We start from the raw sequence: 12,317 nt of genomic DNA on the forward strand, positions 1-12,317 counted from the left end.
CCAAAAAAAAAAAAAAAAAAAAAAAAAAAAAAATTAGGAAAGAAAAAAAACAAAAGGAGTATACATATAGAAAAAGAAGTCAATTTATCATTATTTGCAGATGACATGATTTTCTACATAGAAGACCCAAATAATTCCACTTAAAGATGTTTACAATTAATAACCAAATTCAGGGCTGGGGAGCTCGCTCAGTGGCCTAAATGACACTTAGTGGACTAAGTGTCTGCCTGGAAAGCACAAGGTCCTGAATTTAATCTCTGGTAACTCTTCCCCCCAAGAACAATAAATATAACCAAATTCAGTAATTATCAGGACACAAAATCACAGAAAAATAAATAGCATTCCTGTACATAAATAATGAACCCACTGAAAAAATTAGGACAAAATACTATCTAGAGTAGTATTGAGAAAAATCAACAGTTTAGGAATTAACCAGTGGAAGTCAAGGACCTCTATAGTTAAAATTACAACACTTTGAAGAAGGAAGTCCTACAGGATATCAGAAATTAAAAGATGGTCCCCTAATCCTGGATAGGCAGAACCAAAAAGTAAAAAAAGACCGTATCTCTAAAATTGACATCTAAACTTAATGCAATCTCAATGAAAACACCATAAGTGTATTTACAGAATAGCAGACAATGATCATACAGTTCATATAAAATCAGGAGAGACTCAGAATAGCAAAGACAATTCTGGTTAATAAGAGCAAAAGTGGGAGGCATCACAAGCCTAAACTGGACATTATATTACAAGCTACAGTGATTAAAAAAACAAAAAAAACAGCATGGTACTGGAACAAAAACACATATGAGTCTCAGTGGAGCAAAGTAGAAGATGTAAAAACAACCCCAAGCACATTAAACACTTTGATATTTGACAAAGGGAAGAAAAACATATGCTGGAGGAAAGGTATCCTCTTTAATAAATGGTGTTTGGAAGGCTGACTATCCATAAGCTGAAGACTGAGTCTAGATCCAGGTAGTAAGCTAAAATCAAAGTGGATCAAAGAATGAAATATTAAAACAGAAATACTCAACCTGCTGAACGAAAAAATAGGTAAGACTCCTGAAGTCACTGGTGTAGGCAATGACATTCTGAACAAAAAAACTGGTTGTATAATAAATAGTAGCAAGAATAAAAAACTGGTGTCCTATCAAATTTAAAAGCTTCCACATAGCAAAAGAACAACACCTGCATGTAAAGACAATGTTCAGAACAGGGAAAAATTTATAAGCTAGTCCTCAGACAAAGGACTAATACCTATAATATGCAAGTAACTCAAGAAATTACACCTCCTAAAATAAAGACCAATTCAAAAACAAAATAGGGCAGTGAAATGAATAGACACTGCTCAGAAGGAATCCAAATGGCCAATAAATACGCCAAGAAATGTTCAAGATAAATGACCCTAACAGAAATGCAAATCAAAACAATAATGAGTGCTGGTCCCACTCCCAGGGCGCACTGAAACTGCTGTTGAGACTGGGCATGGTGGCATGCGCCTGTAATCCTCACTCTTGGGAGGCTGTAAACAGGTGGATCACTACGAGTCCTATCTAGTAGTGAGACCCTGAACATCCTGTAGACTCTTCCCTAAAAATACAAAAAACAACAAAAAAACCAAAAAACAAAAAACCCCAAAACCTTGAGATTCTGTCTTACTCCAGAAATTGCCATTATCAAGAAGTCAAATAATAATAAATGCTAATGAAGTTGTAAGGAAAATGAAATTCTTCCACATTGTTGATGGAAATGTAAACTAGCACAACCATTATGAAAATCAATGTGGCGATACCTCAGAAAACTGTGAACTAGAAATTCCATTTGAACTAGTTTATTTCCATTCTTGGTGTTTTCCTTGAAGAGTTAAAGACATCATACTGTGGTAATACAAGAATGTATTTACACACAGTGGAGTACTACTCTGCCATAAAGAAAGGTGAACTTGAGTCATTTGTAGGAAAATGTATACACCTTGAGACCATAATAATAAGCTTAACTATCACATGATTTCTCTTATATGAGACACTCCTAATATAATACAGAGAAAAATAAATGATGGATAACAGGAAAGAGGAAGATAGATCTCTCTCAAATGGCAAGGGAATTAGCCAACAGAAGAAAGGATGAAAAAAAAAGTGTTAGGTACATGTGTTCACTACACAGAAGGGATATAAAGAATTTATATTGCATATATATATATATATATTGCATATATATATATATATATATATATATATTTATATATATATATATATATATAAAGAGGAAGTAGTCTGCTTTGATTATTCTGTCATGTTTGCATTGCACTTTCTCTTCTGTCCCTGGGAAGTCTCTGCCATTTTCCCCATTAACATCTTTTTTCATTTTATATTGGCTCTTTCTAGTTATTATTTAGACCAAATCAAATTTCCTTCTTTATTCATAAGTTGTAAGAGTAGAAGCAAAGAATAATAGCATGGTGTGGTAATGCTCACTATAACCCTCGTCACTGAGAAAAGTGAGGCGGAAGGCTCACAAGTTCAAGGCCACTGTAGGCAACCGAGCAATATTTTTCAAAATGAAATAAAAGGAAGGGACCAAGGATGCAGCCAGGGGTACAGGGTTTTCTTGGCTTGCTGGCTTCCTAACATGGGCAAGGTCCTGGTTCAATCTCTTAACCCATATATATGCTAGAAAAAAATTAAAAATCTTCCTTGCACTCCACATTCTTTCTACTTACTATCTTCTCTCATTCCTGATACTCATTTTGTAATAGATTTGAGTGAATTTCCCATCTGCATTTTCTCACCTCTTGTTTTAGCCTTTATGTAATAATGATTTCAAGTTTGTGTACCAGGGAAAGAACAGACATCATTCTGATACCAAGGACAGATAAAACTGAAAAGCCCATCTAGCCTGGCTCAAAAGGATCCATGTTTCTTTCACTTGGCGTAGTATTTTTGAGATTTATCTGTACTGTTGCACATTCTTAGTTGTATTCCCCTCAGAGGATAGCATTTCTGTGTATGAATACAAGGACTGATACTGGGTTATTACCAAATTCTACCTGTGACAAATAAGGTTGCTGCCATCCTTCTTGTGCAAAGCTGTTCTGTGGCTATATCTATTTATCACCTTTAGGTTAGGGGTGCAATTGATCATAGTTACTTGGGTAAGGAACTGTCAAATAATTTTTTGAAATTATTGCATGGTTTTATTCACCAACCAGCAGCTCTATTCACTTCCCATTCTCTCCATTGTTGTGTGCATTTAATCTTTTTATTGGAACCTCTCTAGTGAATGTGCAATGTTGTTTTCTTCTTTCTAATTTACTTTGTATTTTGCCAATTACCAATTGTGTTAAGAACATTTTTATGTGCTTATTTATCACTTGCATATTGTCCTTTTTGAAGTTTCTATTCAAACTCTTTATACTTTTTCAAAAATTGGTCTACATGCTTTATATTGTTAATAATTCTCTGTGTTCTGGGTGCAATTTTTTGTAAAATATAAGTATTGTGAATATTTTCTGTTTTAATTCATTTATTTTTACTAGTATCATTGGATGAACAAATTAACTTTCATGTAGCACATTTCATTTTTTTCTGCTGTTGTTTATATTATTTCCATTCTAAGAAACATTTGCCTCTTCAGGGTTATAAATATAATCTGTTTTTTCCATAGTAACTTTTTAAAGTTTTTTGTTTAGGCCTATGATTGTCTTTTACTGTACATGGTATGCAATAGTGGTCACATTCTTGGTTGTTTTTATTTTCTCATTTTGATTTTCAAAAGGAAATATTGTTCTTTGGGTATTGTTTGTTAATTTATTTTAGTTTTATGGTTTGGCTGAAAGTTGAGTCCCAGCAAAAAAAATTTCCTTCCTAGAACATGATTTCTAGGGTTACATGAATAGCTACTATTCAGTTACTTTTCATGTGAGCTTTTTGTTGTTTGCATTAATCAAATTTTAGAAATCATCTTTTCACATACTCAATTTTTGGATACTTTTTTTGAGCTATAAATGAAATTAACTTTGCAGAGGTAAGCTAAACTGGTCACTTATGCATTGAAAACTTAAAAAGGACACCTTTTAACTCTGCGTTATTTTTGATACAAAGTCTTGTTATGCAGTTTAGACTCATAGTGATCTTCCTGTCTCAGCATTCCTAGTGCTGGGATTACAGGCATGCTCAAACATGCCTGATTTGAGGACTGGAATGGTGCACCTGGGGTTCTGGACTAGCATGGCATGCAGTACCAGGGATCAAACTCGGGTCCTGGTGCTTGCTAGGCAGCCACTTATGCTGCCAAGCTATCTCCCCAACCCATCAATCTGTAGTTTTATATAAGAATTTATTCTTTCTTGTGGATGATGTTTCTCTGAAATCAGCCTAAAGATTCTTTATGCAAGGTTTGTATATCGATATAAACTGAAGATTAAAAATATTCAGCAAAAGAAATTGTGTCTCTATTGAACATATATAGGCTTGTTTCTTTTCTGTATTCTTTTAGCAATAAAGTATAACCACTATTTACACGGCATTTACATTGCTTTATGGTTCACAGGTAATCTAGGTATGATTTAAAGTATACTGGGAAATATGATAGTTCATAGGAAAAACTTTAATTTTTCTAAAAATGATTTTGCTTTTGGGTGATTTGGGCATGAATACTAAGTAAGACTTATGTTTACTTATTATACACTATCAATTAATATTAATAAATTGGTATAAATAGCTTTTAATATATTGTTTTCATATTGTATTGGTGAACACCATCTATTTCACAGTATTAGACATTCAAATTCCTTATTGTCTTTCATTTTTGAAAATGTGAAGAATTATCTTTGAAGATAAGAACCAAGTATGCCACCTCTTAGGCAAGGTCTGAGTTATTCTTCTTTGAAATGACCCTAGTGTATGTTATTAAAATAAAGGTTCTACAAGTGGGGATTACTGAAAGGACATTTAAAGAAAATTATAGAGTGTCAATAAGTGTATAAAAATGTGAATCAGACTGTTGGTGCCATGGCACTGGAGACTGAGTGTGCCCTGTAACACGAGTGGGGAACAAGGGCCGACTCCCATCATAGGTGGTTCTGTGTGCTGAAATGTTTTATGTCTAGGAAGTATATCACCACTTGGATAATTCAGGTGTTCTAACTGCAGAAACAGTTTTGAACTTTGAGTACTCTGAAAAAGAGGATGTTCCATAAGACCAAGAACAAATGTCATTGTTTACCATCGTATTTCTAACATCTAGAATAAACTTGTACTTCATAAGTGGTTCTAATTTTCATCCTGGCATAGTATTTTTCTGCTTAGTTGTAGATTCATGTTTAGCTAAGAATTTTTCCTAGTGAGGATCTTTCTTTTAGTCTCCAAAATGGAAATAATTATTTTTCTGTGGTCATGGGTTGAATCTTTTAATAACCTATGTTTTGATATGTATTTAAATGTCACAGTCTGGATTTAAAAGCTTTTGCTGGAAGTAGAGACATAGGTGAAGGCTTTGGGTTTCTTGTTTCTTTAGTTTTTCTATCTGGATTTCATAAAAAAGGTATAAGTGAACAATAAAATAACTTGGTTGGAATGCAATTGAATATAATACAACACTACTTTGGCTTAAAGGTCACATATGATGCTTAAAAATACAGGTATAAAATGCTGTATTGAATTCAGGTTAAGAAAGCATACTAAAAACAAAAATGTTGTCTTTAGTCTTAAAAGTTACAAAGTTTAAAATTTTAATTAACTAAAAATTTAACTGTGCATTATTTTCATACACAATGTAGCCATTAAATAAAATTAGCATTCCTTCTTCCTCAACTATGTGTTATCAAGTTTCAAAATGTTAAAAACTTCTCTGATGATTTAATCTGAAATCATTCCTACAGCAAAATTCATAAATAATAAATACTATCTTATTAATCCATATTTTAGTGTAGCTGGGTCTGAGAACAAGTTAGCTCCTCAGGGAATACCCTGTTCTTTATGAAAGAAGGTGATGAGACACAATCTCTGAGGAATTAAATTGTGAAAACAATCTTAGTATTGTACATGCTAATGTAAATCTGTTATTCCCTTCCCTCATCTATCACAACACATTTTAAATTGTGGCTGATCATGTATGCAAATAGCTCTCTTATTAGAAATTGCGTCTGTATGTGCTAATGTCTCCCTGGATTTCTTGGGAGTTTGCTATCTAAGCATCAAAGCAATAGAACTGAATGATGATTACTGCAAGGCTTTGAAGAACAAAGAAATGTCAGAACCCTTTAGAGGTTCTAGATGTCTGAGGCACTGGCAGTTTGCACTGTACAGATGAATGGGTATCTCTTTATATTATTTTAAATACCTTCAATGTGTTTATTAGTAAAGTATTTTTCACCTCCATATGTTGTTCTTTTTACAGCTAATGAAATGTAAGTCATTTCTGGAAACTGCTTTCTATCGTCATTTTTTTGTTTCACTGTTGGTAAACTATGTTTTGTTTGAATTCTAGGATGAAATGGATGTAGATACAAGAACAAAATTAAATTTTTGAAATTGTAGGTATTAGAAATCACTAAAATAATTGGGAGCAAACATTAAAAAACTCTCTAATGCATTTTCTTGGTTGAAATGATTTTAATAGAGATTATTATACATGTAAAATGTATATTATATGTTTAATAATATATAGGACCTTAAAAAATTTAGCTACTCTTGCTTTTTGTTATAATTGTGTTATGTAAAGCAGATTTACGTATGAGTAGAATTCAATTTACATAAGAGATTTTCAATGGATCTCTTCTTAATTTACTACAGGTATCAACAAATAAAAATACTAGACTCTAAAGTGTTATCTCTCTTGGGATTTTGGTTTAAATGACCAGGAAGTAGAGAGGGAAACACAGTGAGTAACCATTTTGGCAGATGACTAATAATTTGCTTTTATTAATAAACAAAGATAAGCATATTCCACAAGGACAGAGAACAAAACTAAAATTGTTATGTTATTTATGTTGTATATTCACTTTAACTCCTGTCCTAAAATGGAATGATATATTTCCATCTCCACACAATTAAGATTAAAATAACAGCTCTACTTTACAATTAATAAATGCAAACACTATGCAAATGAAATTGCTATATGAATAAATTATATCTATTGACATTATTTATGTTACTTGTGTTGACAGATTTATTTTTAATGTTTGAAATTACAATAAGTGAGACTATAGGATTAGGTGTGATGTCTTAGTTTCATTTATAAAATTATTTAGAGTATTTTTTGGTATATGTTTCTCCAAAGTGACAATCACATTCATCATGGGGAATTGTACACAGACCCCAACAGAGTGAAGAGACAACCTATAGAATAGGAAAATATTTTCGACATTTGTAAAATTTTAAGGATGATTATCATCTTAGATGTAATTAAGACAGAGTTTGTTAGAGTTAGGGACTTAATTTATTTGACTTTCTGTCATTCTTATTTTTACATTCTTAGATACTACTATGATACTATTATGCTGAAGGTTATTTTAATTAAAAATAGGTGAACTTTTGACTTTCTTAAAGGTCAAATTTATGTTACTTATGTGGCTTATTCAATTTAACTTCTGTCTTAAAACATCCATAAATTTTTTTACATAACAATTATCATTGGGGAAGGCTTTTATTGTGTTGGGTGGGATCAGCATTTACTATCTTTCCGAGGATGGATAGATACATAGTGTAGTTAAATCTGAACAGATTTTACATACACTTGGCATTAGATTAATAGTACTTACTAGGAAAATTGCACTTTGATAATTGTATCAATGTATATGGACACATCTATACAGCTTTGTTTTAGTTGGAGCAATACCTGTACTATAACAAGTAAATGTGACAGATGCAGAATGGTTTAAGTGATACATGTTTGATTTTTAACTCACAGTAGTATGAAAGAGGGAAACAGCTCTATTCCATGCACTGATTCAGAATCCAGGCTGTCATAAGGTCTACTTTGCTGTCCATATCATGTGACTTCCTAAGTCACCATGGAGGTCGTCTCCACTTCTCCATCTTATAGCTCAGTTTTAGAATTTCCTAGTTCAGAATTAGTGATGTGCTCTCAAATAGCATCCAAGGAAACTGAAATGTAGACCAGTGTGCTCAAGGGGAAATATATATTTTAGTGAACAGCCAAAGGTCTTGCTATTGTTCACCTTTCTGTCACTAAAATAGCGATCCATGCCCTTTTCCCCATTTTCTCCAGGAACAGAATAGAATTTCCTGTCTACTGCATCCACAGCCAGTTTACAGCACTCTCTTAAGTTGGCATATGGCTCTGAGGTTTACAGATTAAAAGTTACCTACCCCTCCACAACCTTACCAACAGAAATTTCTTGCTAATACCCTAACTGTAGTTGTTTTAGGGGACTTCTTTTGTTACTTACTACTCTCTGTAACTTTATCCTTTGGATGGCTCTTTATTCCTGACTGTGCAAAAAGTGGATAGTACATGGGGCTGGGGAGTTAGCTCAGTGGTCTAGGCACCTGCCTGGCAAGCACTAGGACCTGGGTTCCATCCTTTGTACCAAAAGCGGTGAGGCTGTGCTAACCATAAAAATTGGGTATGGTGGTACATGCCTGTAATCCCAGCGCTGAGGAGGCTGAGATAGGAGGATCAGTAGGCGTCTGAGCTGTGTAGTGAGACCCTGTACCAAATAAACTAAATAATTTTTTGTATTTTTAGTGGGTAGTACAAACTACAGAGTTTGTCTTCTTTGGGGTATGCTACTTATTGATTTATGAATAGAGGCCCAAGGGTTGGTTTTCATTCACAGACATTTTAGGCTAAGTTTCTGCTTTCTCTTTTTCTTTCTTTCTTTTTTTTCTTTCTTTCTTGTTTTTTTTTTTTTATTTTTTGACGTATTTAGTGCAGGGTCACAGGGTCTCACTACACAGAGTGGACTCTAAGTGAGCCTCCTGTTTTCAGCCTTCCAAGTGCTGGGATTACAGGTGCACACCACCATGCCCAGTCTCAGTTGCTGTCTCAGCGCACCCCAGGAGTGGGGCTGTCATGGCAGGCCAGGGATGAAATCCAGGTCCTGCGTCTGCCTAAGCAGCTGCTTTAGTCTGCTGAGCTATCTGGCTGGCCCTAGTTTTTGCTTTCTTGGTAAATGTAGTTCCCTCAAATTTTACCAATCTGCTCACCATCTCTAGAAAGTTCCACGTATAAAAATTGCCCTACAGTTTCTTTCCGAGATATCATTCTTGTATTAGCTTTGTTTTAACAATGCAGAACTCTTTATCCACCCCTCAATAAGGTCTACGTTGAGGTAAAGTGAGCTAACAGGCTCAGGTGATACAGTAACGCCTTTCATGTCTCCCCGCCCCCAGAAATCTTAATGGTCTGTATTCTTTAAAGCTTTTTTTCAATTTTGTTTATTGCTATTTGGTGGCTTTTCTAACATTCATTTGTCAATTATTATTCTTTTTTTTTTCTTTTTTAAATTTATTTTATTTTATTTTTATGTGTGTGTGTGTGTGTGTGTGTGTGTGTGGCCAGCTCAGCCCACCACGGGGCGGGGCTGGCTGGCATGTGGTGCTGGGGGATTGAACCGCAGTCCCTGTGCTTTGCTAAGCTTGTTCTAAGTAGGTGCTTTAGACCACTGAGCCATCTCACCAGCCCCTATTATTCTTTTATATTTTGTTTGTGGACTGATCAGTTCTTGCCCTACCTTATATTTTTCTTACAACACCTTACTCAAAGAAATAAGGGACAATTTTGGGGTTCCAGTGTTTGTATCAAATGTTTGTATCTGTAACAAATCAAAAATGTGGAATATGTCAGCTACATATAATTTCATTACTTTCTCATAGTTGGTTAGTAGTATGCCAAACAAATTAGTGAAAATACTGTCTTTTACCTCCAGACTAAATAAATTTCCATATTTCTACAAATGCATCTTCCAGGTTTTCTGGGGGCTTATTTCTAGTCAATTAGAAAAGGAAAGAAGAATATAGGATTATCATGGAGAACTTTTAGTGCTCAGGTTTGAAAGTGGCATATCATTTCCATTCAAATTCTTTTGATAAGAACTCAGTTATCAATCTAAATTAAGGCTATGAAATAGAGTATAATAGTGAAGCAAAACAGAGTATTGATTTGGTGAGCAGATTATAGGCTCTGCTAGAATATTTAAATTCAATCAAGATAACAGGATTTGAAAAATACTCTGAGGATTAAACAAGTAGTGCCTACAATGTAGTAAGCATGATTGTATTAATAAATGATAGTATTTATTCTTTAAGAGAGACAGAATGAGAACCAAAATTTCTGCACTTTAGCTACAAATGTCATTTAAAAATGAGAAGATTCAAATGTCATTTAAAAAATACTGGAGATTCAAACATTAGCCTTCCTTTCCTGCACAAGTTAGTAGGTAGTTGGAAAGAATCACAGCACTGCGAGCAGGCTGGCCTTCCAGTGCCTATCATTTAATAATGCATGATTTTCACACTTACGGATAATGTACTCGTACAGTGTGGTTTAGCTGTGCATTGATAGTTCTTGATGAAAATGAATGTTCCCAGGAACAAATAATTGGGGAATTTAATAACCAGCAATTGTATCCTTGATAATTTATTTGAAATAATTTTGTGTTCTTTATGAATTTCTAATGGGAATAAGCCAAAGGCATTTTTACACATGCTTTAAAAATGAATTTTAAGGAATGAATTATTCCTGAAGTTTGTAGATAGTATTTTTAAAGGATTTCATTATAATTCTTTTCCTTCTTTTCAGAAGGCATTTTGGAGATCAAAAATGGGTAGAAAAGATGCATCCACTACAAAACTTCCTGTTGATCAGTACAGAAAACAGATTGGTAAGTGATGAATTTCTTTTGACACACTGCTGTGAATTAAGATAAAGAAAAAATATAGATGATATTAAGAAATAAATTTTCCTCATGTACACAATGAACAGAAATATATGAATAGAAAAAGGCTTTATAGAGCTTTTAAGAACAAAAAGGAAATAGCCCTCTCTAACAGCCAGTGAAGACACACGCTTTGTTTATGATTTGTCAAAGCCCTTATATTGTTACTAGTTTAATAAACATGAAATACATTTACTAGTTTAATATTAGATGTTTTAATTCTGTCAGTATTGCTAGTATCATTTATTAAATCACGGCTTTTATGTAAAAATTTTTTCTTTACTTTTTTTTTTTTTTTTTTTGATAGAGCCTCGCTACATAGCCCAGGCTGGCCTTGAACTCGTGGTGATCCTTCTGCCTCAGCCTCTGACACAGTGTGATTCCAGGGTGGCACCACCACACACGAGTATCTTTACTCTTCATGTGAATACTGTGATAACTTCAGAATTATTCATTAAATATGCTGAATAAAATAGAACATATGTTCTTTCTCATGTAGAAATGAGTGGATTAGAAAGTAAGAGAATTCTTCAGGGATCATAAATGAAAGCTTAGAGAAAAGACTGGATATAAAAAGACCTGGGGCATGGAATTAAGGCTACAAAGTACATACCTGGATGATGGGGTGTGCAATATGTTAGAGAAATACTGAACTAGAGAAAAGCCCACTTAGAAATTTATCTGTTTCATGGAGTGCTTTGGGAAAGAGTTTTCTTATCAAGAATACATGAAAGGGCCAGGGAGATAGCTCGGTGGTCTAAGTGCCTGCCTGGAAAGCACAAGAACCAGGGTTTGATCCCCGGTACCACATTCCATGATGCTGTGCCAGCCACTGAAACTGGGCATGGTGGCACATGACTGTAATCCCAGTGCTACAGAAACTGAGACAGGAGGATCATTACGAGTTCAAGCTGTGTAGCAAGACCCTGTACCAAATAAATAAATTAATTAAAAATTTAAAAAAATAAGAAAAAGAATACATGAAATATTTATTTAGAAAGAATACTCATGTACTAGATCACAAGGCAAGATCTTCACAGTTTAAAGACTCAATATCCATGAAACATTCCTTGGTGAAAAAGTAATAAATTAGAAATTGCTTAGTGGCAAAAGATGACATTCCTTTTTCCAGTCATTTCTCTCTCACTTTATGCACTTTCTACCCAGCTGTATTATGTTTTGGAAAAGAAAACATCGTAAATTAATAAAGAATAACTTGTCAAGTAACTGAAGAATACACAAAGAATTTGCAGTGGAAGTAGAGAGTAAAAAACAATGTTGTTGAAATATGGTAGTCATGTATTTCATTATTTTTAAAAATGCATTTGGGGCCCGGGAGATGGCTCAGTAGAATAAGTGTTTGCCTGGCAAGCGCAAGGGCCTGAGTTCAATCCCTGGTTCCACAAAAAAAAAA

General features: G+C 33.9%; 1 protein-coding gene across 5 annotated transcripts in view; it reads left to right on the forward strand.

Annotated features, from left to right (window-relative positions):
* The window catches only part of Triqk (triple QxxK/R motif containing), a 57,361-nt gene that overhangs the window by 25,303 nt on the left and 19,741 nt on the right, over nt 1–12,317 (forward strand). For 3 of the 5 annotated variants that reach the window (XM_023701385.1, XM_023701388.1, XM_023701387.1), the window contains one exon: nt 10,768–10,849. In XM_023701385.1, the coding sequence (XP_023557153.1) occupies nt 10,789–10,849 (61 nt within the window). In that variant the 5' untranslated portion in view covers nt 10,768–10,788. The remainder of the gene's footprint in view (nt 1–10,767; nt 10,850–12,317) is intronic. The other 2 variants (XM_023701386.1, XM_004641313.2) reach the window with 1 other exon arrangement.

Source organism: Octodon degus, unplaced genomic scaffold, assembly GCF_000260255.1.
Source record: "Octodon degus isolate 3935 unplaced genomic scaffold, OctDeg1.0 scaffold00134, whole genome shotgun sequence".
Lineage (NCBI taxonomy): Eukaryota > Metazoa > Chordata > Mammalia > Rodentia > Octodontidae > Octodon > Octodon degus.